At 48.6% G+C, this 27,054-nt stretch overlaps 1 protein-coding gene across 2 annotated transcripts in view; it reads left to right on the forward strand.

The window, feature by feature from the left end:
• LOC119172392 (irregular chiasm C-roughest protein) overlaps window positions 1–27,054 on the forward strand; it is a 183,190-nt gene that overhangs the window by 140,975 nt on the left and 15,161 nt on the right. For both annotated transcript variants that reach the window (XM_037423465.2, XM_037423463.2), the window contains exons 4-9: window positions 214–408; window positions 826–948; window positions 7,132–7,238; window positions 11,169–11,376; window positions 15,557–15,671; window positions 26,027–26,169. In XM_037423465.2, the coding sequence (XP_037279362.2) occupies window positions 214–408; window positions 826–948; window positions 7,132–7,238; window positions 11,169–11,376; window positions 15,557–15,671; window positions 26,027–26,169 (891 nt within the window). The remainder of the gene's footprint in view (window positions 1–213; window positions 409–825; window positions 949–7,131; window positions 7,239–11,168; window positions 11,377–15,556; window positions 15,672–26,026; window positions 26,170–27,054) is intronic.

Genomic DNA, 27,054 nt, shown 5'->3' on the forward strand with positions numbered 1-27,054 from the left:
CAAATTCCAGTGAGCCGTACATCCGTCCCTCTTTCAGTGCATATCGAATGGGTCACGCTTAAAATCAAACAAAGTTACGGTGTAATCCATTACGCTTACTAGATCGCGTAATGCATTGCGCTTACTTGATCATTCCACGCTTACGTAGAACGATCTAGTATAAGAGAGCGAGCCCATCTGATCGAGTGCCTAACGAAGTGGTCTCGCTCTTAGGTCCGCGGCCCCAGCAGCGGTTCGCCATCGAGCCGACGGACCGGTCGGCCATCTTGGGCGACACTATCGTGCTCGCGTGTCGCGTCATCGACAAGGCCGGCACGCTCCAGTGGACCAGAGACGGCTTTGGCCTCGGCAGTGACCGCGACCTTTCGGGTTTTCCAAGGTACTCTATGGTTGGAAGCGACGACGAAGGTACGTGGCTGGCTCACTCACTGACCGACTGATTGGCTGTGATTGATTGATTGACTCTGAGTGAGTGAGTGAGTGAGTGAGTGAGTGAGTGAGTGAGTGAGTGAGTGAGTGAGTGCCTGTGTTTTCGTTTGTTTTGTGCGCGCGTTATCTGGTTACTTTTTGATATCGCTAAAATGCACAATAAGAAAGAAACCTTTTTATGACTTTTATTTTAGTGCAAGTTCACCGTTAGTTGTGTTTTACTTAATTTGTGGCTGCATTGTCTAGACTAAAAAACTGCAGTAGTTTAAATGAGTGATATTGAAAGCATAACGACTAAGTTCATTTTGCGTGGATTGGTGTCAGTTCATTGCTCGCGACTCTGCCATATAGAGTGACGCCCAGTGGCTTCACAACTCGTTCCTCGTTCTCTTTCAGGCGATTTTTCGCTTCAGATCGGTAGCGTAAGCCTGGAAGACGATGCCACCTTTCAGTGCCAAGTCGGCGCCGTCGAAGGCGTGAAGGGCATCCGATCAAGGAGCGCGCCTCTGACCGTATTCGGTGAGTTATTCTCTCCTTATTTACCATGACAGTGTAACAGTCGTCTTAGTTTATAAATGAGCAAATTCATTAATGATGACACTAATGGAATGAGGAATTCATCGTAATATGTTCATTATTAAAGATGAAAATAATCAACGTCATTTTTTATCGCTTCTCAGAATTGCATTACTGTTATGACGTCGCGACGTCACATGTTTCGGAGTAAAGTTTGTTCGCTAGTAGTCAAAATTTGTGACCTCATTGTTACCGGGTGCGATAACTGCGGCAAAGCGTCACCACCTCTCTGATAATTCTTATGGAGTCTTTATTGGCTTGTAAACAATATCACATGGTTTTAGACGCTATCACTATTGCGGGGAATCGTAATATACTATAGTACATATCTAAAGTACTTTTGCGTGATTCCCCTCCAATGGCACGCCGAAATCTGGCTGCTATTCTTCTTTTTTTTTTTTGTACAGAAGTGCTACGCGTTGAACAAGAAAAATCCCAGCCTTGGTTGAACTAGTCTAGGTGACTTGTTTATCTTCAACGTAAGGACAGTCGTTGCCGTCCCATCTGAAGTGCAATTTCAAATGCGTTCTATTATTCACTCAAAAAAGGTACGGGCAAAAACTAGGGCTCGAAAGAGAAAAAAAAACTACTCGGAGGTTCCCGGTTTCACTCTGGCACTTCGACGACAACGACACGAGAAATTTAAATGGATTTTCAGCTTAACGCGTAGACGAATAAGGTCACTGTCAGAACTTTGCCACGGCCACGGGTGTCATTCATTCCTGAGAGACTTCAAGCGATCGTCCTTAGAAGCTCTTCTTCGATCTGTCGCGCCTTCTTTTGAGAGCGTTTCATCGTCCTCGCGAGAAAAAAAAGTACAATAAACAGAAATGGAGATTACGTGCGGGCAGTTTAAAACGCTTTGGGCCGGTGATTAGAGCGACAAGAAACAAAACTGATTGCCTCTTTCGTTACAATCGCTCCGTGTTTTTTTTTTTCTGTTCTTTATTCCGTAGTACTTAGCCCTCGCTTGCGAAACTCTTCAAAGTAATAACGTGAACAGCGACGGCGTGAAAGGAAACTTCGAAGGACCCTGATTAGCGTATGCGTGATTGCGTAAGGCCTTGCTATAGACTCCGGCAGTGTTCGTGCGAATTCTTCTTTCCTTATTATTATTGTCGTCTGAATGAAAGTCTCGTTCAGCCCTTCTCGTTGCGCAAGATGATAACGAGTACCAAGAAATGGGGTCCTTTACAAAGACAGCCCAACTTGTGTATATATTTATTTTTTGGAAAAAACCGAAATCATGCAATATAACGTGGCCGCCGTCTCTTTTTTAATCCCGCGCAATAAAATGTACACTGCGGAGCGTGTCGACCCTCTCGAAAAAAAAAAATATGATGAATCTGTGCTCGTAGAAAGTTTTGTCTCTTGTTCTGTCTTACAAGCGGCAACGTGATAACAGTAATTAAGTTCTTAGTGTTGGCGCCAGAAAAAAAAACAGAGAAGAGATATGAGGAAAGTTGAATCTCGGTCGTAATTATTTTTTGAGGCGCGTAAGGCTTGTGGAGCTAATAGTCAACTCGAACCGTGCCGGTGAAATGCCGCGTCGCGAAAAGCCTTTCACACCCGGACGCGTAGAAAAAAAAAAGAGGAAGAAGGATGAGTCAGCGGAAAAAATTTGCAGACTCATTTGTGGTCGTCGCGAGACGGCACCTGGATTAGCGGCAACTTATGACGCGTGTTCACCACGCCGAAGTCTGCTTTAGCGACGCCGTCCTATTCCGTCGTTCCAGGATATACCTACAGTACACTATATATATATATATATGTATATGTATATATATATATATATATATATATATATATATATATATATATATATGTATACAGTATACGTCACGGTTCCCCGTGGCGCTGTCGCTGTCTTTCACGAAAATCCGGCGAGTCTTTCAACACCGGCTCGACAGGAGGCTTCACCGAGCCGTGAACACAAATTCGAGGAAGCCGTCGAGAAACTCTTAGGAAAGGGGGGGCCTCCGCTAACAGTGAGCAGAGGAGCAGTGCTGAGCGCGCCGAAGTCTGTGGGGCTAAACTTTTAATGCTCCCCGCCGAAGTGACGAAAAGAAGGGGCGAGGCCGTGCCCTCCTCCCGGATGCGAAGGACGTTTCGTGGGGAAAGGGGGATTTAAGGAGGCGCGCATTGTTCTTAATAGGCCCCTCTGGAACCATCGCTTCCGCGTTCTCCTTCGTTGTCTCGGCGAGGTGGAATATGGCCTGCCGTGGACGCGGCACTGTTGCCATCGGCTCGTTTTTATCGTTGTTGTTGCTGTTTTGTTTTTGTTTGTTTGTTTTTCTGTTGACAGAGAGAAGTCGCTACGTATACTGAATGAGCTGGAAGATAGGCCACAAACGTGGCAGAACAAATACATCCGCGTCTTTGCGACTCTATCCCGTGTCTCAGATGAGCTTTGGTGTTTCTCTGTTGACCGCGTGTGCCCGCAAAGATAGGATACGGTTGCCAAGGTCCAGTCTTTTTCTTCTTCTTCTAAGAAAGAGGTCGTGTAGATGAGAACAGCGTCAACTCTATTGATTCGGTCGGAATGTTAGCGTGAAAGAACACTCGTAGATGGATTAAATACTCAGGCAGCGATGGTAATTAAGATATCACGCAGTTTGCAACTGTACATTGCAGAAGAGAATGAGCAGTCGCGCATATTGCGAGGAAAGAAAAAAACAGAATGAGCTTGGGTTGTTTTTAAGTAGATTAGAAATCATCGATGAAATGACGTGATAGGAAAACAATCGTGGTGTTATGATTGCGCATTATCAATCAACATTAATTACCGTTCAGTAACCATTAGCCCTGCGTTATCAAGCAGTGGCCGTGTGTGAGCAGATGCAGTATCAAATTGTCTGTGAGTGCGCAGAGATAACAAAAATTAAAAGAAACAAACGCACAGTTCATCGAGACTGACGCCTCAAATTTCGAGATTCGTGCACTGCTTTTGGAACACATAGTAGGTTATAGGTAAGGGAAATCGTTGTAAGCGTGAAAAAAGCCGAGTGTTCGTTTGATATCGTATCTTTGGAGCTTTAACAAAGAACGAACTCCTTATTCGCTATAACTTGGACGCAAGTGCCTTTTTTCGCTGTTCGCGCATACTTGTATGCCAGTATAAGCATCTCGCATTCATTACTATTTCTTGTTTCATTTATGCCGTCAGGGGTCTTCTCTGAAACCGATCATTCATTTCGCTGTCGGATGAGAACGGCCGCAGCTGCTTCGTGCGGGCTCGGTTCTCCTTTTGCCTTTACAGGGAGGGCCGTTATTCGGGGTAGCTGGTTTAGCCAGTATGTCTGTTTTATGCATATATTAGTGCTACGCCTCGAGAGATGATCGATGGGCGTCCTGTTACTGCTTGAATCATGTCTTGCTTTATACGCTTCTATAGAAGTATGATTATGTTACAATGCTCAGGTGGATACACTACCAAAATGCTTCCCTCGGTTTTGCAGCAGCTTGTTACAGACAAAGCCGGTCATATTCTCGACTATAAAGATGCGTGCGGCAATCATCGTGGTTATGAAAGCCCCTCACTGCATTTTTTGTTTGTTCACACTACCTGTATATTTCAATTTTCTACTCTTTATTTGCCTTGTATATCTTGTCTATTTCCCCCTCATCACATATGTCGAAAAGCCTATGTATAGGTTGCTTGGTGAAGCTCACTGTCGTCCCCGACCTCTACCTACCTACCTACCTACCTACCTACCTACCTACCTACCTACCTACCTACCTACCTACCTACCTACCTACCTACCTACCTACCTACCTACCTACCTACCAACCCGCCTACCTACCTACCTACCTACCTACCTACCACCTACCTACCTACCTACCTACCTACCTACCTACCTACCTACCTACCTACCTACCTACCTACCTACCTACCTACCTACCTACGACACACAGCGATGCCAGCTACGGATGGTTTTGAATCGACTTGACCCCGGACCATTTTGTGTGCAGAAGATACTAGGACCTTGGGCATCTGCCTCAGTTGCGCAGAAAGCAACTAAAGCACTGCTACTTTACCTTAAGTCAACAAACCTGAGCGACCGCCTGTAAACTGTGTGTGCTCCCCGAGTGTGCTCGTGATTGTGTGTACCTTCTCATCTTTCTGCAACCTCTTTTCTCCCCTTTATCCCCTCCCCAGTGCAGGGTAGCAAACCGGATGTGCGTCTGGTTAACCTTCCTGCCTTTCCTTGCATCTTTATCTCTCTCTCTCTCTCTACCTACCTACCTATCTATCTGTCTATCTATCTATCTATCTATCTATCTATCTATCTATCTATCTATCTGTCTGTCTGTCTGTCTGTCTGTCTGTCTGTCTGTCTGTCTGTCTGTCTGTCTGTCTGTCTGTCTGTGTCAAGGCCAATTCTGGTTACACTCCACGCTTAACCTGTTATAAAATGCGCGCTGTCAGCGGAACTTAGTACTTAATGCCTCTTAGGTTGCATCACAATCCTCTTCTCTGGCACGTTCGAAACGAGAAACTAATCGATGTATCGGTCGTTCATGATCTCTGTACGCTGTCGATTGACGAGTTTTGTCAGTTAAGTTGCGGATTTTTTTTTAAATTAATACTCCTTACTAACTTCGATAAGACACAGAAACAGGCAGTTTTTTTTAATTATTCCATGCATACAACAGCAAAATGTTTTCTGTTGTTATTGACAAAGTGTGGTATCTCCGTTATTAATACTTTGTGCAGCTTCAGCTTTTAATTCATACAAAAATTGGTGTAGTTTCGATAACAAGAATGCGATGGGATACTCACATAGGAGCGTTAACTTATTGGCTGAGATATTCACACTCATTCACTCACTCCTTCAAAGTTGTGTCCACAGTTGCCGTGATAACATGCCACTTCATACTCAAGCTGCCCGCCGTGGCTTATCATAAACACTTGCATAAATATTTTTATGCAAAATGTCTTTTGCGAAGATGTCTGCCCTTCGCGGCAGACCTCAGTAATTACAACCGAACTATCTGAATACAATCTAATAGAGCATAATGCCTTAATATAAATGAGATAGGAACAATTTTACGCAAACATTAAACTTGTTTAGTAGTTACTGCATTTTGATTTCTGTCATATCGCAAAGGTTTCACGGTGATTCAGTGTTACCTGTGTTTGAAATAAGGCGGAATATCTATGCCGTGTACTGTTTGTTGAAAGCTATTAGTGTTTTTCGTGCTTCTTCATATCTGGTACGTGGATAAGGGGGCACACATTGAAAATGTCACAGCTTTGCCGCAAAGGCGAAGCAATGAATGCGATAGCAGTGAATTGGAAGGTCACGCGCAGAATGGCGAGCAGATAGGAACGTGCCCCGCGTTTTACGCGCACAAATGACGCAGAAAACGTACTCACAGGTACAGATGAATGCGAATAAGCGTCTCAGTTGTTACTTCGCTGTCTGAAAAGCGCGCCCTTTTCGCAAATGAAGACTGTGCAATTATCACAGTGACCTTTGTCGGTAATTATAACAGAATCGTTGCGGCGAAAGCCCAAGGCTAGCCAAGACGTACGTTTGTCCTCACTGGGTGATAAGCGCAACTGTGAGGTCCACCCAGCCCATCTCTAGGGGGCTAAGTACACGTGGGAGAGGAGAGAACGCGCCGCCGCGTCGGGACAATGTGGCGACGCAAACTCATTGCGCCATCTTGCTGGTATTGCTGAAAACACGATAGTTTTCCCCGGGATGCCCCTCACCAGCGGTAATAGGTAGATATCAATAGCTTGCCTTTTGAATGTATAAGGTGGGGCTTTTTCGTGGCGCAGTGGTTTATGCCTCGCACTCACAATTCAGAGGTCCTACGTCCGATTCCACGTGCTGGAGTCTTCTTCTGGATTATTTTTTCTTGCGTTTTTAGATCTATAGATACGTATAAATATACGGTGAGTGATGGCGACGCCGACGGCAAAGTCCAGCTGAGAGTGTCAATATAATTGCTATCGCACTAATAATCTGCATTGATGAGGTTGTGCGGTAGGATGCATATCAAAAACAAAACCTAATTGGATGACAAGATAAATTTGAATAACCAGAATCATGCAATTCTTTTTTTTTTTCAATTCGTGCTCTTGTTCTCTCCCCCCCCCCCCCCCTGTTGCAGTACCTCCGGAACCCCCGAGGATAGTTCAAGGCGAGTTTCTGAAGACGACAGCTGGCATGACCGTCGAGCTGACTTGCGAGTCTCACGCCGGAAAGCCAGCCGCGGAGGTAAGATGCACACGTGTTTTCATAGCGACGTGGCATGCCTGACCCCCGTGTTATTTCTGGGTCTTCCATGCACGATAGCCCTTTTCTTCTGGCGAGCTTTGCCGTAGTGTGGTAGTGCTGAGCGTTGAAAACAAAGCCATTTAGGGAGACGATGAAATAAAGCCACCAAACGTAGAGAAAAGGTAGAGTCCAGGACTCTCATATGTGTTGTTCAAATATACGAACGCGCTAGCGCTGAGTTAGGTTATGTGTTCCTATGAACTCCTAGATGTATTGGCGTTGGTTCTGTTCGGTTTCTGGCGTGACTATGGCAATATGAACGATCGCTTTTTCCCTTGCGCGCCCTTGATGTATGAGATTGCGAAAAAGTCAAGGAAGATAACAAGCAAAAAAGTAATAATAAATTAACAAGCATGGGACTGAATGGCATCGCGTAGTAGTCAAATGCACCCTATCTGATAACCCTGGTGCATTAGACAATGCACACATTGTATCCTGCCGACGTCACCTGAGTCGCCCTGTTGGTGCCACGACGTGATGCGGACAGACACCGCCAGAGGATGATTTTCGCCCACTTTAAATATTGTCAGCATTTGTCATAATTATTATTCTAGTTAGAGCACGTAACGTCGAGTCTGCTTTCTTTGGCCTAACTGTCTGTTAGATTCACGAAATTGTCTGTAACAAAGGAACCCTTGAACAATTACTCTTTTTCCGTTAATTTGAATATAGTTCCAATGAGAAAGTATATCCTAAATAAACGCTCATCTGTGAACCTAATCTATGGAGCAACAGCCTTCGTTCAAACAGAGCACGTCAGACGGTGCAATAGTACCGTGTTTCGCGCAAAGCACGAGAAATTCACCCCCGCTCCTGTAGTTTTCTCAGCTTGGCATCTATAAAGGGATGATTGATCAGCAAGAAAAGAAACATCGGCAGCAAAATTACAGGCCTATAACTCGCTAACGCAAGCCCGTTCACTGTATATGCTAGCTTTAAAGCTGGCTGCGCCGGTAAAAGCTCGGCACCGACTATAAAGAATGGCGTGGTATGAAAGAAAATGTGGCATTGTTTTTCCCACTGTGTGTCAATACACAGACGAAAGGCTGGCTTTTTTGTTTCGTGGCATGTCCGGGTTGCATTTTCACGCCATATGCGGTGCCTGTCTGCACACTCGTGCTGCACGCCACTGAAGTGCGCTGATCAGTAAGAGCCTTCCTCCCTCTTTCTTTCCGCCACGTTGTTATTAGTGTTCATTTTTGATTCCGACATGTACGATACATCGGGAAGAGATTTGCGGCCAAGCCGACGTGTTTCGATGGCAACCACATTTGTCATCTAATCAATCGCGTCCCCACCCAGGAACTTCTTTCACGTTGGCGGGCCCGGCACCTGCAGCGTGTCAAAGACACAGAACACAGCACGCACGCACGATTACGGTGAGGTCTGAGAAAGAAAAAAAAAATGTAACTGGTAAACAAACGAGCCATCGCGATATCAGAATCAAGAAGGGCAAAAAAAATGAAGAGAGACAAGAACCCGAGTGATCGCAAAAGGGTGTGTAGTGTCTGGCATCCTATCCGTACAGCCCTCCCTTCTTCTGGTATGTGAAGGGAGGGGTGTGTATGTTCGTCATATGCCAGCATTTTGTTGCCGGGTCATTGTATCGCTATAAACTTATTCCTTTTTTTTTCGTTTCCATCTCTTCCTCTGCCAGCTCTCTCTCTCTCTCTCTCTCTCTCTCTCTCTCTCTCTCTCTCTCTCTCTCTCTCTCTCTCTCTCTCTTTTAATTTTGTTCTCGAAGAGATCGGGAAAAAAACGGACAAGCGCGTGTGATTCGCTCACACGTACAAATTAGTTCGCGCGTCTCTAGCCTTTAAATGTTTAGCGAGATCTTTTTTTATTATTATTGTTACACTATACCGCGCCGCCCTCTCTGCGTGCCCGGAGGCGACACACTGATCCCACGTGCGTGCTTGCGTGCGTTCGATTTCCGCTGGGTTCGAAACGCGTGGCGGCGGTCGTGCCTGCCGCCGACGAAGCCCGCTTCATCGGAGCGAGCACGTAGACACTTCAGCGCTCGCGTCGCCCCAACTCTGTTCGGGGGCGACGAACGGGTGGGGGAAATCGGGAAGAGGGGAGAGGAAATCAGACAGACGGATCTACGTGGGGAAAGCAAAAAGCGGGGAAAGCGAGGAAGGGAAAGAGAGGAGGATGGAAGAGAGAGAAACGGCGCTGGCAGTCGGAACAGGGGAATGCGAAATATGCGCGAGCAATCACGGTAATGCTCGGAAAGCGATGCCTCTTTTCCGCTTCGGGCGAATCGATCGTCGGCGTGCGGATCCTCCAAAAAACAATCGAGAAAGAACAATCGTGGATGAAAAAAAGAAAGAGGGTAAGAGAGAAAGGAAGAAATGAGGAATAAGAGGCGCCTCTTCGGTGTTCAATCGTAGCGTATATACCCGGGCGTGTTCCGCAGCAATGGATTCGCTTGTCTCGGGCGCCTGTCGTCCTCCCTCCTGAGCCGGTATATATGCGGAATCAGATGAAAGAAAAGAGTTGGTGTGGGTAGGGGGGCTCGAAATGCAACGATGCCTATAAGTCGCCTCGTATTCGCGGTGGGGCGAGACCTTTAGTCGAAGCGTGTTGGAGTGTGAACGCGAGCTCGTGCGCCTCCTTTTTAAAACCTGCGTACTTCCGCCTTCGCTTTTCACCCCCGAAGTCTCGGAAACAGCCAAGCGTTCCTTGTGGTTGTCGGCTCCGATACGTAGCGTGAAACTTTTTTCCCACCATAGAAGGAAGGAGGCAAAGACGGTGGAGAGAAGGATGGAATCCTCGGGACCCGGCTTCTAGGCCCGAGGCGAGAGATTAACTTTTCCGCGGTGTCGTGAACTTTTAACCGCATTGTCTCGGCGCCTGTAACTGCGTCGACATCTCGCTTCGGTTACCTCTCTTTCAGCCCCCACTCCCACCCCCTTTCTTTTTTTTTTTTTTTTGTCGGGAACTTCCTTTTGAGCCTTCTTAAAATCCGTTGTTGTGTTTCGGTGAACTTTGAAGTGCGGTAGGGGAAATCGAGAAGCGGCAACAGCGATCGCTTCCTGAACTACGCCCAGGCGATTCGAGTCGGAGTGCTCTGAAGAGACATTTCTCGACCAAGCAATGTCGAAACTCTTTCATTTCTCTTCTTTTTTCCCCCCTCTGAAAAGAACTTAGTTCGCACAGAATGAAACTCTTATTGTCTTGTAGGTAATGTGAATTAGGTCGTGTTTTACAGTGAAAGCTGTTGAGATCAGATCAGAACGCGGGTCACTCGCGGTGACGTAGTTGTCCGCCGCCGCCGCTGGTGTCCGTAACCAGTATCGAATAAAAAAAACAAACTTAGTAAATAAAAAACGGCAATGACACAATGGGATTCGAATTCGGATCCGCTGCGTGCCAGCCCAGTATTATACCACGCCAGTGCTTGGAACTCGTTTCCAAACTGGCCTTAGGCAGGCTGGATGTCGGGAAAGTAATCGCGTTAATATGAGTAATAAAGCGTTTTAGAACCCTTTGTGACGACACTCAATTCAGGGTTGTCTTTTTCGCCTTTCTATGTATCTATGTTTGCGAGGTAAGAGAGGTTGTCACCTTGCTCCATAAAAGGTTTAGAAAATTTCTAGGTTTGAGTCAGGCTGCGAAACTTTAGAGTCTTTGTGAGGTCACTGAATTTGAAGTCTTTTTTGTGTCTTTGAGTGTGCGCAATGGGAGGGGTAGGGATTGCCGCTTTGCAGTGGAAAGTTCTTTTTTTTTTTTAGGGGGTGTGGGGCGGGGGGGGGGATTTTATGTTTTATTGAGTGCAATTTCGATCAACCGCTAGTTCACTGCTTCCGCAAGAGCGACGCCACAGTGTCATGGTTCTAACCGGCTCTTGCCGTCTCGTCGACGCAGTTGACGTGGCTGGATGGCAGCGGCAACGTGGTGACCAACGGCGTCGAGTACAAGACGGAGCCCCTGTCAGACGGCAAACGCGCCAACGCTGCGCTCACCTGGACTTTCAGTCCCAGCCGCGAACACGACGGCAAGACGTTCACCTGCCGCTCCGAGAACAAGGCGCTCAAGCAGCCCATGCTGGCCACCATTCGCATGGAAGTGAAGTGTGAGTCGCATACCCTTCCAAGAGCCATGCCTTCCTTTCTTCCAATACCTGCTGATCTTTCTATTCTTTTTCTAGTGAAGGTTGAAGGGTTGTTGGGGCCGTTTAGTTAATCCTGTGGTAGGAAAAGAGGACTTTTTGACGAAAGCACCAGAATTCGGTAAAACGACAAGAAAAATTGTATTAGAAGTGTTATTTTCAGCACGCATGCCACAAGGTGGCAGCAGCCGAAGTGACAGCAATTCGGCAAAGTCAAATATTCGCTGAAGTAACAACAGTTTGCGAAACTGCATTAGAAGTCGTGCGTGTTTTTAGCATGGACGACACTGGATCCTACTCGATATACGTCACAAGTGAAAATCTCATTTTAGGTAAAAAACAGTTACGTCAGCCTTAAGATAACAAATGACTAGAAGAAAAAAGCAGAGGCGGGGGGGGGGGGGGGGGGGCAATATGTTGTTCAAGCAGCTATTCCCTTTTCCCAGCACTCTGCAACCATGCATTCGAGAATACGACATTTTCATGTTCTCTAGTCACGGTACCTTCAATGATCATAATGAGAATGAAAATTAGGTCAACTTTTCCTTTTCTTTTAATTATTTATTTGTAGTGATTTGCTATGTGATATAAGTGGGCAGTTGGCTAATTTGCCTCGTTCATCAAAATTTATTTCACCAAAATAATTTGTGCATCAATTGCGATTTACCTAGCCGGGTGCGTGACTCAAACCAAAACTGAATTGGCATTCTAACTTTTTACTTATTTTTATTACATTGTTTCTTTTTTTCCTTGAACATGACTAACATAATTCAGCTATCCTACAAATCCATCTAGATGACTACTGACCTGTTCTGGAAGCGTATAACCATTTTTTTGCTTTTTTTATGGAGATAATGGAGTAGTCGTATTTCGACGCAGCATGTACGTGACGGGAAAAACGTAGTAATAACGAAGGGGTCATACCGTTTGATCGTTGGGGGAATATCTAATTTGGTACACTCAACCTCTTTATGTTAACCTTTTTTTTTATTCGCTGAAACGATTGATAAATGCATACCTTGAATGGCCCACACTACAAAAGACACAATTTTTTGAACAGCTTATTTCGCTGAGGGCCTTTTGAGTAGAATTCGCTTAATCGAATTTTGAGGATATGCCTTCGGTCGCATAAATATAAAGTGGGATTCGTCTCGGGGGAGGGCCCGGAGTTGCGAAGGAATACCTCCCCACTTTTTTATGAAAGTTGAAAAAAGAAACTCATGCCGAAGCTAAGCGGTTATTGAACGAGTTGTGCGGACCAGGGGAAATAGTGCTTGAAAAAAAAAAAAACGAGAGAAAGCCAGAGAGAAGAGTACAGCGTGGAAGAGCGCAGTTGGATTCAACCAAACGCATTGGCTTTGATTCGATTACCTTTCCGAGTCTTTCAAAATACCTGTTTGATATCATTTTTTTTATTTCTTTGCTTGCAATTTCTCGCTTTTCATCGCGATCTTTGTAACACTGTGTGCCACCATTCGATGCCTCCGCGAGAGGCAAGCGCAGTCGACGGTTGCCGCAGACACGAGTAATGCTGCTGAAGCCCCGTTCGCATTACAGTAGCCAGGAAAGAAGTGTACGGTGTTCGTTTCTTCGCGCCGGCGTTCCTTCTTTCATTTCTCTCCCCTTTTCTCCTCGAAGAAAATCAGCTGTGCGGGCAGGCCACTTCTATATGAAAGCGAGCTTATCAGCGTTGGCTATCGGAGTTGGCGCGAAATAGGAACGAAACGCGCAAGGCACGATGGGAATTCCAATTTACTCGGAACCTAAACTTTCTTTTTTCACCCCGCCCGCCAGGTTAGAGGCTTTCTTTCTTTCCTTCTTTTTTTTCGTTGTTTCTTATTTTTCTTTTTTTGAATAAGCGATACTGTCGAAATAAGCGCAAGTTTTGCTACTACGGCCCTCGGAGCGCTTCCTCCCATCCCATTTACCTGTTGACCGATGCGGGCTACTTGCCTGGCACACGATGTGTGTGTTACCCTTCTTGCTACGGACCTTTTTTGCGGAGGGGAGGATTTCCTCCTTTCTGGGCTGTTGCAAGAGAGTGCGAAAGCCAACGTCTCAGCCTCGGCAGTGCATTTCTGGGGGGGTGGGGGGGGGGGGGCGTTACGCGCGCTAACAGCCTTGAGCCTTGAGTCTTGCCCTGGGAGCTTTGAGTGAAAAAGTCTATAGTCGCGAAAACCTGTATATACTTCGTGTACTCTGCGATGGGAAAGTAGAAGGCACGCGTTTTTCGCCTGAGTGAGCTTTCTCAATCCTCGCGATATCTCCAAAAGTTCCTGAATGTTACATAAAAAAAGAAGAAATAAAAGAGGGGCTCCCTATACAGAGTGATGTACACCTCTCAACTTCCGACTTGATGCAACCCATCGAACATGCCTATAGCTAGATGCAACTTTTATTAGTTTGGCGATGCTTTTTGAACAGGCCCAGGAAAAAGCCTTCATTGCAGTTCGCGATCGCCGTCGTGCCATTCTTTGTCGGGTATTTTCACACCGCGTTCTGTGTAGCCACGGGGTTCTTGCTAAAAAACGCCAGGCTTGCACGAGCAGCACAGTCACAGCGAAAGCTAGAAGAACGTCATTTCTGGATCCTTTTTTTTTTTTTTGCACCTTCGCCTGCACGCCATATGCCACAATACCTTTTTGTGAAGTAGGCGAGCACACACTACGTCATCGTAGTTTATGCTGCGTAGAAGCGAGGTGCCATCTACACGTCGGTGAGGTACCGTGTGCTCTTTGTCGAGCTGATTGTGATGAACAATTATGGCCGTGTTTTTGTAATGGGGCTGGAAGCATTCAACTATCCACTCGTTCTACGCAACTCGCATAGTGCGACAACGCATGATTGTTAGTTTGATCTAATAAAGCGCTCTGTTACAGATAACGCGATACCTTCCATGGCATGAAGCCAGCATATATTCAGTTTGCAAAGGCTTTCCACGCATTTCTGTGGCTCTATGGTGTAAACAGGGGATGGCCGCGCAGCGGGCGCGGGTTCGGATCCCATTTTCGCCGCCATATTCATTTCGTTTTTTTTTTTCATTTTTTGCTCAATAGTTGTGATGGGCAACGTCGGCGCCCGAAAACGACACTGTGATCTCGCAACAGTTTTCCGCTGTAAAACTTCAGGCTTCTGGAGTCGCAGTGCATTATACCAACTTCGTGATTCGCTTCGTTCTAAATCGCGTGGTTGATATGCGCGTGTTTTAGCCTAATTACACGTGCGGTATTATAACGAGCTCTGTCTATTGCGATTTGAATGCGCTCTACTATGCGTGATATTGATTTACGTTCGATTTTCTACATTGTGCCCACTGATTTATCTGATGTAGTTATACCACCTTTCTTTGACCTTAGCGTAGACTTATGGTCTCTCGATCCGCTAAACTTATTCTAGTTATGGCCGTTATTGCGACCGTTCTTGCTTTTCTTTCGTCTGCGATTCGGTATGTTTTTTGTCGTAGTTATGCCATTAAGAAATGAGCAGTAAGTGCTGCTAATAAAGACCTACGTCTCGTTAGCATCGTATGCTTAAAATCGACTGTCACGGGATGTTTCTAAGCTCGCGGTATGAATCCGGCGTTACCGCTGCGCTAATTTATAGTGACAGGCTAGTAAAGTTAACTCTCGTGCAGGCCCGTGTGCTCGGATTTGGGTGCACGTTAAAGAACCCGGGATGGTCGAAATTTCCGGAGCCCCTCCACTACGGCGTCTCTCATAATCATGCGGTGGTTTTGGGACGTTAAACCCCACATATCAATCAATCAATCAATCAGTTAGCTCTCACCGCCACCTGAAACAAGTTCAGCAATGACCTGGCCCATAGGCGTGGGTTAGCGGGAGGAGGGTTGCTGAAGATTGCTATATCTCCTATCTAAAATGGGTTGAGGCTTCTTCGTGAAGAACGGCCTGCTTTTGGTGTGGCACACATCATTTACCGTTGTGTAACCCCGACTCATCGAAAGTTTCTGCGCTAAAGCGATTAAGGCCACAAGTCCACCCTCGCTCTGCCTTGACGTTTGCTGTCATTTCATATCTTAGCGCGCCATGCATTTTCAGTCTCTGGCACTTTTAGCATTTCCACGCCAAATCGCAACAGTGTTACAGGGATGCTTAATTGTGTATTGCCTCCGTTCTTGGCGCAGATCCTCCCGAGATAACCTTGACGGTGGAGTCGGACAAGATATCGGAGTTCGATGACGTCCGCTTTCACTGTCAGGCAACGGCCAACCCGTCCGACATCGTTTACAAGTGGTACAGGTAAGACACCTACCTTTCTTAATCTGCTTTGGCGGTGTCGATTATGTAGCGATCTGTTACGCTCCTTTTTTACCAAAGAGCGTATCGACTGACTTCTCGTACTTTTTTTGTTTGGGAGGCCGATCGACAAACTTGCATGAATAGTTAGGTATGGTCGACACTTTTTTTACCTTTTTTGCATATTTTTTCTCGCTAACAGAGTTGTCCATTCACCCCTTTTCTTTTTTTTTTCTTCTTAGCGATAGCTGCAGTTTATTGCACTCGCGCCGTGGCGTAGTGTCCCGCTTTCTTTGATAGCCCCCCCCCCCCCCCTCTTTTTTTTTTATCGCGCGCAATAAACGTTACTAAACTGGAAATAAGCGAACGCACTCGCATTCAGAGGAGGAATCGACCAGCTTACCTAGCGCTGCCGCCCACGTTTTAAGTTTGCACCGTCTTGTTCTTGAACGCGTGAAGCGCAGAATCTTCGCTTTCTGAAGTGATAGACACGCAGGCGCGCAAGGTCAATCTATTGACCACTGCGAGAGTTTCGACCGTTATTGTTCGCACGTGCGCGTACACAGGGCGCAAGGCAAACGCAACCACTCGCCGCTTTACGAGAGAAGGGGTTCTACGCAAGCGAATCTCGTCACAGCTTGCCCTCCCTCATATACTCTTCCTTTCTTGCCTTCTCATCGGCGCGCTATCTGCGGCAAACGACTCGGAGCTCCACGCCAGTCGCAGTGGATTTCGCAAAGGAAGATATCTCCCGGCGCACACGCACGCACAGCCCCTCGCTTCACGGGGTCGCATAATCGCACCGTAAGACTTGAGTAGAGCGGTGCGTTGACTTTTTTTCTTTTTCCTGAGTGGCGTTAATAGTTTATATGTAGGGGTATTGCGCTCTCTTTGTTTTTCTTGTCGCGCGTGCTCCGCAGAAACGATTCTAAAAGCGCAGCAGCGGGGCTGCTGCGCCCCGCCGAGCAGAAAGAGAGGCTATCTTAATGACGGAGACGTGCTTTGAAATATTCAAAAGTGTCGCTTCGTCTCGTTGCTGACGCGAAAGGTGCCTCCTTGCCCTCATCCTCGGCCGCGCTGCGTTGCGAATGCGGGAGCGGCAGGCCACCGCGTAGCTCTTCTGGAAAAGAGCGGATCCTCTAGAAGAGAACTGAAGAGGAGGGGGGGGGGGGGGAAGGGTCCAGGGGAGAATGCGGGTTGATGGAGGGGGGGGGGGGGGGGCGGGGGTCAACTGCTTTTGCGTACGCAACACAGGTTGTGCCGTTGAGGTTGGCGAGTGGATCGGGCTGGCTCCGAGTAGGCATTTGTTTGCCGTGTCCCAAATGCGAGATGCAAATAGCTTTGCGCAGGCCGGAGCGTTCATCGCTGTCTGGTTGCGTGTTCTACCGAGAGTACGAAGACACTCTCCATATATGTCGAGTCATCGCTACGCCGCTGTGTGTTTCCCGTGAAAAAAGAAGGCAGAGTCAGTGCTATGATATGGGCGAAACAACAAAAACAGCAGGAAATGTGCGAACTTTCGACGTGTTCGCACCGTTCAAGTTGGTGGCGTAATGGTGCGTCGGTGGCGCGCGCAGTGCACGACTCTTGGCCCGGCGTTGGTGTAATGATCGCGCGAAGCCATTCCACCTCGCCCCGTGTCCTGTTCGCGCCAGAAAAATGTGAAAAAAAATGGAGGAACTTGGTAACGAATATGTAACCGTGGCTGGTGTGAGTAGACTGATGAGATGTGCAGGTGTATCGCGGCAAGTTCGTTCTGGTGTAGTGGAGAGCGCTTTGGCTGCTTTCGTCATTCCCAGGCACACCTCGGTTTCATCATTCTCAGACACACCTCATAAGCCTTGATGTAATGGTCTACCTACGTCGTCGTCGTCGTCGTCGTCGTTGTTGTTGTTGTTGTTGTTGTTGTTGTTGTTGTTGTTCGCTGGCTTTACTTCGGCAGCCGTGAGTTCATAGAGCCAAATGAACGACGCCATTCTTCCAAATGGTGGCGGCTGCACAAACAATCTATTTTAGTAGGCCGAGCTAGAGTTTGCCTTGCGTTAATTTCATGTTGATTACTCCTAACGGGCACCTGCTACTTCACTTGGAATCGCATGATTGAACGTCACCTGTTAAATGGCAAATTCCGCTCTTACAAAATTATGAGGGGGATAATATACTGTAGCTGTAGCTTTATATATGTACACCCAAACATGTGCAGCTTCGTTCACTGCATGCGGTTTTGTCGACAGTAATTACTCCTCCCTCTCTATGACATCGTCTACACAAGATAGGCAAAGAGGAATCATCATTGCGGCAGCACCTCTGGCGTGCAAAGATCACGTGTGCGCTTGACTGCTTCCTCCGATGTCGGCAACCCCTTCGGCCGTCTATTTTCGCACCTCATTCCCTCCCCCCCCCCCCCCCCGTCTTGCTTTCCACTTGTCAGGCTTAAGAGTCGCTCGCGATGGGTGAGCCGCCGAGCGTCATGCCGTCATCGGACTACTACGAAGTTAGAATGCTCTCCACCCACCCGTAAAAGAGGAAAGCAATATATATACATATATATATATATATATATATATATATATATATATATATATATATATATATATATATATATATATATATATATATATATTGTTGCGAATGTATTTACTACTTTAGAGTAGAAAAGTACTCCAGCAGTCAAGATGGCAGCCGTTGTGTATTTCGAACAGCCCAAAAACGTCGTCGTCTTCTTCTTCGCACCGCCCGCATAGCTGCATAGCCGCGAACCCGCAACATCGACCTCCGGCGGCGAAAAGCGCCGACCCGGCGCTTGTTAGCAGGTGTTGGACGAGATGTACGGCTTGAGGCGAGCGACGTGGACGATGTCGGAAGATGTGGAAGGTATCGAAGGGTTTAGAGGTGCTATTTCATAGGTAACATCAGTTACCTGCCGTAGCACACGATAAGGTCCGGAATACTTGGGTAGAAGCTTTTCAGCCAGACCAACATGTCGCGACGGAGTCCACAGAAGAACGAGGTCACCTGGACTAAAGTGGACGTCCCGATGGTGGCTGTCATAGCTACGTTTCTGACGGAGCTGCGAGTCCGAAAGGCGCTGGTGGGCAATCTGACGGGCTTTCTCCGCGGTGCTAATAGCGCGGCGAGCATATGCTGTGGACAGGTCGGTAGGGTTGGGTACAAGCGTGTCGAACGGCAATGTCGGGTCTCTTCCATACAAAAGGTAAAAGGGAGAATATCCAGCAGTGTCGTGGCGTGAGCTATTGTAAGCGAAAGTGACAAAGGGTAGCGCAATGTCCCAGTCACGATGATCCGTCGACACGTACATGGCGAGCATGTCAGTGAGTGTGCGATTCAGACGTTCTGTGAGGCCGTTTGTTTGAGGATGGTAGGCCGTCGTAAGCTTGTGCTTGGTTGCACAAGAACGAAGTAGATCGTCAATTACCTTAGATAAAAAGTAGCGACCGCGATCGGTGACCAGTTGACGAGGAGCACCATGATGTAAGATGACGTCTTGAATCAAAAAGTCGGCGACATCTGTAGCGCAGCTGCTTGGAAGAGGTCTCGTAATTGCGAAACGGGTCGAGTAATCTATGGCGACGGCGACCCACCTGTTACCGTCGGTAGAAAGAGGGAAAGGGCCCAGCAGGTCGAGGCCGACACGATAGAAAGGCTCGGCAGGTACGTCGATCGGTTGAAGGAGCCCGGCGGGGTGTACCGCTGGCCTTTTGCGGCGTTGGCACGACTCACAAGACCTAACATAACGTTGTACAGAACGGTAGAGGCCGGGCCAGAAAAAGCGTCGGCGGACACGGTCGTACGTTCTGGCAACACCAAGGTGGCCAGCCGTTGGTACATCATGTAGTTGCTGAAGTACGGTCGAGTGCAAATGAGTGGGTATTACGAGTAGTAGCTCGTTTGCCACATGGTGCATGTTGCGGCGGTATAAAATGCCGTCTATGACAACGAACATGCGAAGCGAATTGTCTGTACAGCCTGTGTTCAGGCGGTCGATTAGCTCGCGTAGGGACGCGTCACGCCGTTGCTCACATCCCATGTTGCCGAAAGCAGAGAGCGAGGAAATACAGATGGACGCGTCGTCGGTTACTAGATCTGGAGCGTCAACGGGGTACCGAGAGAGGCAGTCGGCGTCTTGGTGTAAACGGCCAGACTTGTAAACCACTGTGTATGTGAATTCCTGGAGGCGCAGAGCCCAACGAGCAAGGCGCCCCGTTGGATCTTTGAGGGCTGAAAGCCAGCATAGAGCGTGATGGTCAGTGGTAACTGTGAAAGGCCGGCCATATAAATAGGGGCGGAATTTACCAACTGCCCATACAAGCGCCAGGCACTCGCGTTCCGTAATAGAGTAATTGCGTTCGGCAGGAGAAAGGAGCCGGCTGGCATACGCAAGAACTCGATCGTGACCGGATTGACGCTGGGCTAAAACCGCGCCAATACCGTAGCCACTAGCATCAGTGCGGACCTCGGTTGGAGCAGACGGGTCGAAGTGGGCGAGAATCGGTGGCGTGGTCAGAAGTGTTATGAGCTGGGAAAAGGCCGTGCCTTGATCAGGACCCCACTCAAATGGTACATCTTTCTTCAAAAGATCAGTGAGGGGGCGTGCGATCTCTGCGAAGTTTCTGACAAATCGTCGGAAATATGAGCATAGGCCCACAAAACTTCGAACGTCCTTGACACAAGTCGGTACAGGAAAATCCAGGACAGCTCGGACTTTGTCGGGATCGGGGCGGATGCCGGAGGAGTCAACGAGATGCCCTAGAATAGTAACTTGGCGATGCCCAAAATGGCATTTCGAGGAATTAAGTTGGAGCCCAGCCTCTCGAAATACTGAAAGAATTGAGGAAAGGCGCTCGAGGTGAGACTTAAAGGTTGGGGCAAACACAATCACGTCGTCCAGATAACACAGGCAGATAGACCATTTAAAGCTGCGCAAAAGCGTGTCCATCATCCGCTCGAACGTTGCCGGCGCATTGCACAAGCCAAACGGCATTACCTTGAATTGGTAGAGACCGTCAGGCGTTACAAAGGCGGTCTTCTCCCGGTCGAGGTCGTCCACGGCGATCTGCCAGTAACCGGAGCGTAAGTCTATCGAAGAAAAATAGGTTGCGCCATGAAGGCAGTCCAGGGCATCATCAATACGAGGAAGCGGGTAGACATCCCTTTTGGTGACCTTGTTTAAATGCCGATAGTCCACGCAGAAACGCCAGGTATTGTCCTTCTTTTTAACTAAGACTACAGGGGACGCCCACGGACTCGATGAGGGCTCTATGATGCCTTTTGTGAGCATCTTATTCACCTCCTGTTGGATAACTTGGCGTTCTGATGGTGACACTCGATAGGGACGCCTGTGAATTGGAGCTGCATCACCGGTATTAATGCGATGTTTGACTTGCGATGTTTGACTTATGGGCCTACCGTCAAAGTCAAATATGTCCGAATAGCTCGTGAGAAGATCAGTGAGGTCTTTGACCTGAGACGGCAAGAGGTCTGAGGCAATCATCTTAGTTACATTGTTGAGCCGTGTAGATTTGGCTGCGTCGGTGCTATGCGGGTTCGGCGAGGCGACTGTGGCCAGTTCACGTGACACTGATGAGATCTGGCACTCGTGTGACGGTGAAAGAGTGGCGAGAACAATGCCTTGTGGTAGGATTTGAGGGCTGAGTCCGAAGTTCAGAAGAGGAAGGCACGTCTTGTTCGCTGTGACAGTTAATATGGTGTACGGGGAGGAAACGTTGCGGGCCAATAAAACACCGGGAGAGGGAAAGACCACGTAATCCCCATCCGGAACACTGGGATATGGTTCAACTGTGACACAAGTTAGGGCTTGGGGTGGGAGGCGAACAAACTCAGCGCACGAAAGCTTGTTCTGTACCATCTTCGACTCTTCGGTGGCCGCAGGCAAGTCAAGTTGCACGACGCCGGCTGAGCAGTCAATTACAGCGGAGTGGTCGGACAAAAAATCGAGTCCAAGGATGACGTCATGTGGACAGTGAGCGAGAACATGGAATAGAACGGACGTCTGGCGGTCGGCGAATCTCACACGCGCGGTGCACATTCCGAGCACAGCCGGGGTCGCTCCACTAGCGACACGTACAAATAGGGACTCTGGCGGCGTAAGGACCTTGTTTAATCGTGCACGGAGGTCAGAGCTCAGAATTGAAATATGTGCGCCGGTGTCAATAAGGGCAGTAACAGGAAGGCCATCCACTTCTACATCAAGCAGGTTCTTGTCCGTAGTCAAGGTCAGCAGAGGGTTTTCAGGTCGGGAGTCCAATGCAGCGTCACCTCCGGGAGCTGCATTGCTCAGTTTTCCGAAGAAGGGCGTCCACTAGGGTGGGGCGACGAATAGCGGCGGTGCTGAGGTGACCTGGAGCGACGGTCATGCGGGGACGGCGAACGGCTGGACCGGCGGACTGGTGTCGCAGGAGTGCCATTGTACGGTCCATCGTCACGAGCGCTGTACTGCAGGGGCCGGTGGTTGTCGTCACGTCGATAGCCAGGAAACGACCGAGGTGGATACGTGCGGAAACGACAGTAGCGGGAGATGTGTCCTACACCATGACAATGAAAACATATAGGCTTGTCGTCCTGTGTCCTCCACTGAGCAGGATCACGATAGCGGCGGAATCTTTCTGGTGCAGGAGAAGGCGCTATGGTACTGACCCGAGGTTCCGTCAACGAACACACAGGCTGCAGCCCAACGTTTGCCAGCTCCTCTCTCACGACCTGTTGGATCAACGAGATCGTTGGTCGATCATCAGATGGGCGGGTCAGAAAAGACGGAGACGCGGCCTCGATTTCTCTACGAACGATGCGAACCACACTTTCGTTGTTATGTGGTTGACTGCATGGCGGCTGAAGGTCCTCGCAAGATGACGTAGCGGCCGTGTTCGGAAGTCGCAAGAAATTCTTGGCGACCCGGCGACTCTTCAGCTCTTCGAATCGGCGGCACTCTTTGATGATGTCATCAATGGTGGAACAGTCTTTGGAAACCAGTATGTTAAAAGCATCATCTGCAATGCCTTTAAGTAAATGGCTTACTTTGTCTTCCTCGGACATGTTGGGGTCGGCACGATGGCAAAGGGCGAGAACGTCAAGGATGTAGGTGACATATGATTCGGTCGTAGTTTGTGCCCGACCAGAGAGTTCTTTAGAAGCGGCCCGCTGGCGTCCGACGGCCTTACCAAACAGGTCACGAAGCTTCTGTTTGCAAGTATCCCAGCTGGTTATGTCCGCTTCATGAGCCTCGAACCACGCGCCAGCTGTTCCGCAGAGATAGAAGCCAACGTTGGCGAGCATCATCGTAGGGTCCCACCGGTACACTGCTGCAAACCGCTCGAACTTCGGAATCCAGTCGTCAACGTCAACATGGTCGGTGCCGCAGAAGTTGCCAGGGTCGCGCGGTTGCGTCAATACGACCGGCTGTACAGGCTGCGCCGGAGTCGCGGCTGAAACAGGAGCGGCAGAATTGGTTTCTGTTGCCATGGTCGGGCAGTCGAGAACACGTCCGCTTCGAAGTTCCGTCTTGCGTCGTACCCAGCGCCACCACCAAAATGTTGCGAATGTATTTACTACTTTAGAGTAGAAAAGTACTCCAGCAGTCAAGATGGCAGCCGTTGTGTATTTCGAACAGCCCAAAAACGTCGTCGTCTTCTTCTTCGCACCGCCCGCATAGCTGCATAGCCGCGAACCCGCAACAATATATATATATATATATATGTATATGTATATATATATATATATATATATATATATATATATATATATATATATATATATATATATATATATATATATATATATATATATATATATATATATATGTTGCCGCCCGCGCCTGTTCGTACACGGTCGCAGAGAGTCGGGGCAGCTCTCGCGTATATATCCGGAAGGCGGCAACAACAAATCGCGTCTCATTCCGTTTCCCTCGTTTTTCGCCGTCCGAGCCCCTTTTCATTATCGCACCTCGGGGGTATCGGCGGCGGACGAATGAGCCAGCTGCCCTGGCTCGAAAAAGGGCGCGCGCTGCGCTGGCGAAGTCGCATTCATCAAGCGCCATCGAGAGAAAGGGAGGGTTCGTAGCTGCCGGGGTTCGGAAACCCCGTTGGCAGCCGGGATCTGGAGGCGCGATATTGCCGCCACCGTGCGCGAATCGACCGCCGCACCGACCGAAGCGGACACACTCGGCATTCTCCATCTCCAGTGGTGGCCGGGAGTGGGGCGAGCGAGACTTTGTGAAGAGCACAACGGTGGGGCGAATGGAAGGTAGGAAGCAAGTAACAGCGACCCCACTGCTGCTGGAGCAATGGGAAGGTTTATACACTATGCACCACGGGGCTCAGAGATTTGGGCGCCGGATACTTGGGGAGGGGGGGGGGGGCTGCAGAAAGGCTTTCGCGGGCCGCGCAGAAAGTGTGCGTTTTGTAATGCTGATTGCCCACCCATAACTCTCGATCGTAAGTGTTGCTGTTCAGCGGATCGAAGCCGCTTATTCGAGTACCGCCATCGACGCACCTTCTTCTTCCTTCGCCTCCGATCCGGAGCGAGTTTGAAAAGAAGAAGTGAAAGCCACCCCCCCCCCCCCCTTCTTCCGAATTTTTTTTCCTATTAACAAATTGATCCGCGTTCAGCTTGTACACATACGCTCCGCCACGCAGAGCGCGTTAGAAACGCCTGTTTCGGGAGACAAATCGAAAACGAAAGAATCAAAGCCGGGAAGAGGGAGTGAAACCGACAAGAGATGCGGCAGACAACGGGCGCATGCAGCATGGCGCTGAGCGCGCCTCACGTTTACGCGCTTTTTTTCTCGCCGTCCCGCGACCGCTTTTCAGCGCGCACACGCCTTCGTACGCACGAATCGGCAGCGATTACTCGGCGAGACGATGGCGCCGCGTGCCGAAGGCGGCTCGCTGTGCGGCATCCGAAATCCGTGTTTACGGGCGATGCATTTGGCGATTGGAAAGAGCCCGAGTTTTGAAAGCGTTTTGCTCTTTCCTCCGGGTCCTATAGTATATGTTCGTGCACTGCGACAGGCAGCCGCTCGGTTCTCAAGGTGGCAGAGAGAGGGCGGGAGAAACCACGCCGCTTGCCCGACCACTCACCGCTGTCTCGTCGGGAGAGGGGGCGACGATGACGTTTGCGTCGAGCAAGCGCCAGCAATGCCGCGTCAAGATGCCCTTTCGTGATCAGCGGTTTTGTTCCTTTTTGCGCCTGAGCCTGCCCGTCACTGAAGATCGCGAGGACGATGTTGTTCCTAGCGTTTCTTTTTTTTTTTTCTTCGTGTGCTCAAGCAAGGAGGTCATGTGGCAGTGTTGAGCGTAGCTTGAATTAGCGGCTCCCGAGAACGCGATCTGGCGCAAGTGCTCCACCGCCGTGTCGCTGTCTGTTCGAGTTTCGCGCCCTTGGGCGACCCCGGTGGTTCCTTCGCATTCGTGACACGTTTTCCCCCGGGGAGTCGCCTCTTCGTCTTCATTCGCCGCTGCTCTCAGAAATAAAAAAAAAAAGCACTTCGGCGATGCTGACTTGCAACAGGCCGTGGTCGGGAAGGAGGGGAATGCTTTTGTTAAAGGGCCGATAATTCTGGCTCCACCGAGGACGAAGCTTCACACAGCAGATTCCCCAGTCTCCCTTTCGCGTTTTCTTCGTCTTTCGTTTGTTCGCGGCAGCTGCAAATTTTCGCGTCTGAGAAACTTCTCGCTGCATCTTCCGTATGCAAGATGCTTCGCTGTGCTTGTCTGTTTAAACTTTAAGTGACGGGTACAGAGCCTTGAAACGTCAGTGGTACTATGGTGTTAATTGCCCCTTTCGAGAGAAAGAGAGAGCGCGCTGACGTGGGTGCGCGAACGTGCGAAGGGGTGTACACGTACGCGTATTCTGTCATGCGCAGTTTATATGCGCCTTTCTGGGGTTTTTTTTTTGTTTTTGGTTTTTTCATCGCGTGCTTTGTCGAGATATATTAGTACTTTATTTGAACGCGTACCGAGGTTGCTTCGTTTGCATGCTGGCAACAAATATTATGTTCACTCGTCGTACTTTTGAGTTTTTTTTTTCGTTCTTAAACCACGGTGTGACGTATGTGACGTAATCATTTGCGTGTAACACGATCGTAAGCAAAGACTTCGCGCCACGTTCTCATTTATTTACTACCCGTTTCTTATCCTTCTTGTGGGCTGGCACGGAATAGCTAGCCATAAGCCGTTACTGCCTTATATGCAATGTCAGCTGTCTGTTATTGAAAAACGAGAAAGTTTCGCGCCGAGAAGGCCGTTTGTGGGGCAGTGACAATACGAACGCGCGATCGGTCTATTTCGCAGCCATCGGTTGACGTTATTCTCCTCCTCCCCCAGGAACGACGAAATCATCGCGGGCGACCACACGACCGAGCTGGTGCTGCCCCGGGTAACGCGGAGCTTCAACGGCGACACGATCACATGCGAGGCACGCAACGACGTGGGAACCACGAAGTCTACGCACACACTCAACATACACTGTGAGTGCGAGGTTGCCCTCTTTCTAAACTTCCTCTTGCGGCTGTGCAGTGTGCAGAAGTGTGACTTGTAACGACGTCAAATAATCGTCGATCACCGAACGAAGACAAAGGCTCTTCTACGTTCGACTCGCTTTCGTGTCATGTCCTGTTTGTCCATGCTATGTTCGTGGCTTGGATCCCAGCTGTGGGGGTCACATTTCTATGGGGACGAAATGCTATGGAAGCCCGTGTGCTGCTCGACATCGGTAAGCGTTATAGAACGCCAGATGTCGAAAATTTCTAGAGCCCTCCACTACGTCATGCTTCGTAATTACATCGTGGTTTTGCTTGGTACATTGGTACAACCCAAGATATTATTATTATTATTATTGTTATTATTATTATTATTATTTCTCGCTACAAATCGCTACGATTTTGAGCCCTCAGAGCTGGTAGCTAACGTCGCGTACCGACTTGGGTTGCTCTGACTGCGCCATCGGTGTCGGCTCCAACGAATATAAAGCTTTTATGTCATACTAACAAGTATACTTGGTACCCGGATTCCAGCCGAAATTCGTTACGAGCCATGACTATTGTCGTGCAAACATTTCTTTGCTGTGAAAATTTGAAGGTTTTGCAGGTGGGCTTGGATGCGACCGCTGTTCAATGCGCCAGGGGTTAGCTTCCGACTCGACTTTATCGGTTCTAGTCTCGCATTTGTTGATGTCTTCCTTTTGCGGCCTTTCAGTGCGGCCTTTCAGAGCCTTTTCTGAACACTCATTGGGTAACTGCTGCAAGCACACTTGCTGGGTACCCACTGCGGCATTAATAATAATAATTTCTGGGTAGTAGACCAGCGTTCCCTATGATATTTTTCGTCATTCTTCTAAAAAGCGTTGTATCCGC

The sequence above is a fragment of the Rhipicephalus microplus genome, chromosome 4, assembly GCF_043290135.1.
Source record: "Rhipicephalus microplus isolate Deutch F79 chromosome 4, USDA_Rmic, whole genome shotgun sequence".
In the NCBI taxonomy this organism is placed as follows: Eukaryota; Metazoa; Arthropoda; class Arachnida; order Ixodida; family Ixodidae; genus Rhipicephalus; species Rhipicephalus microplus.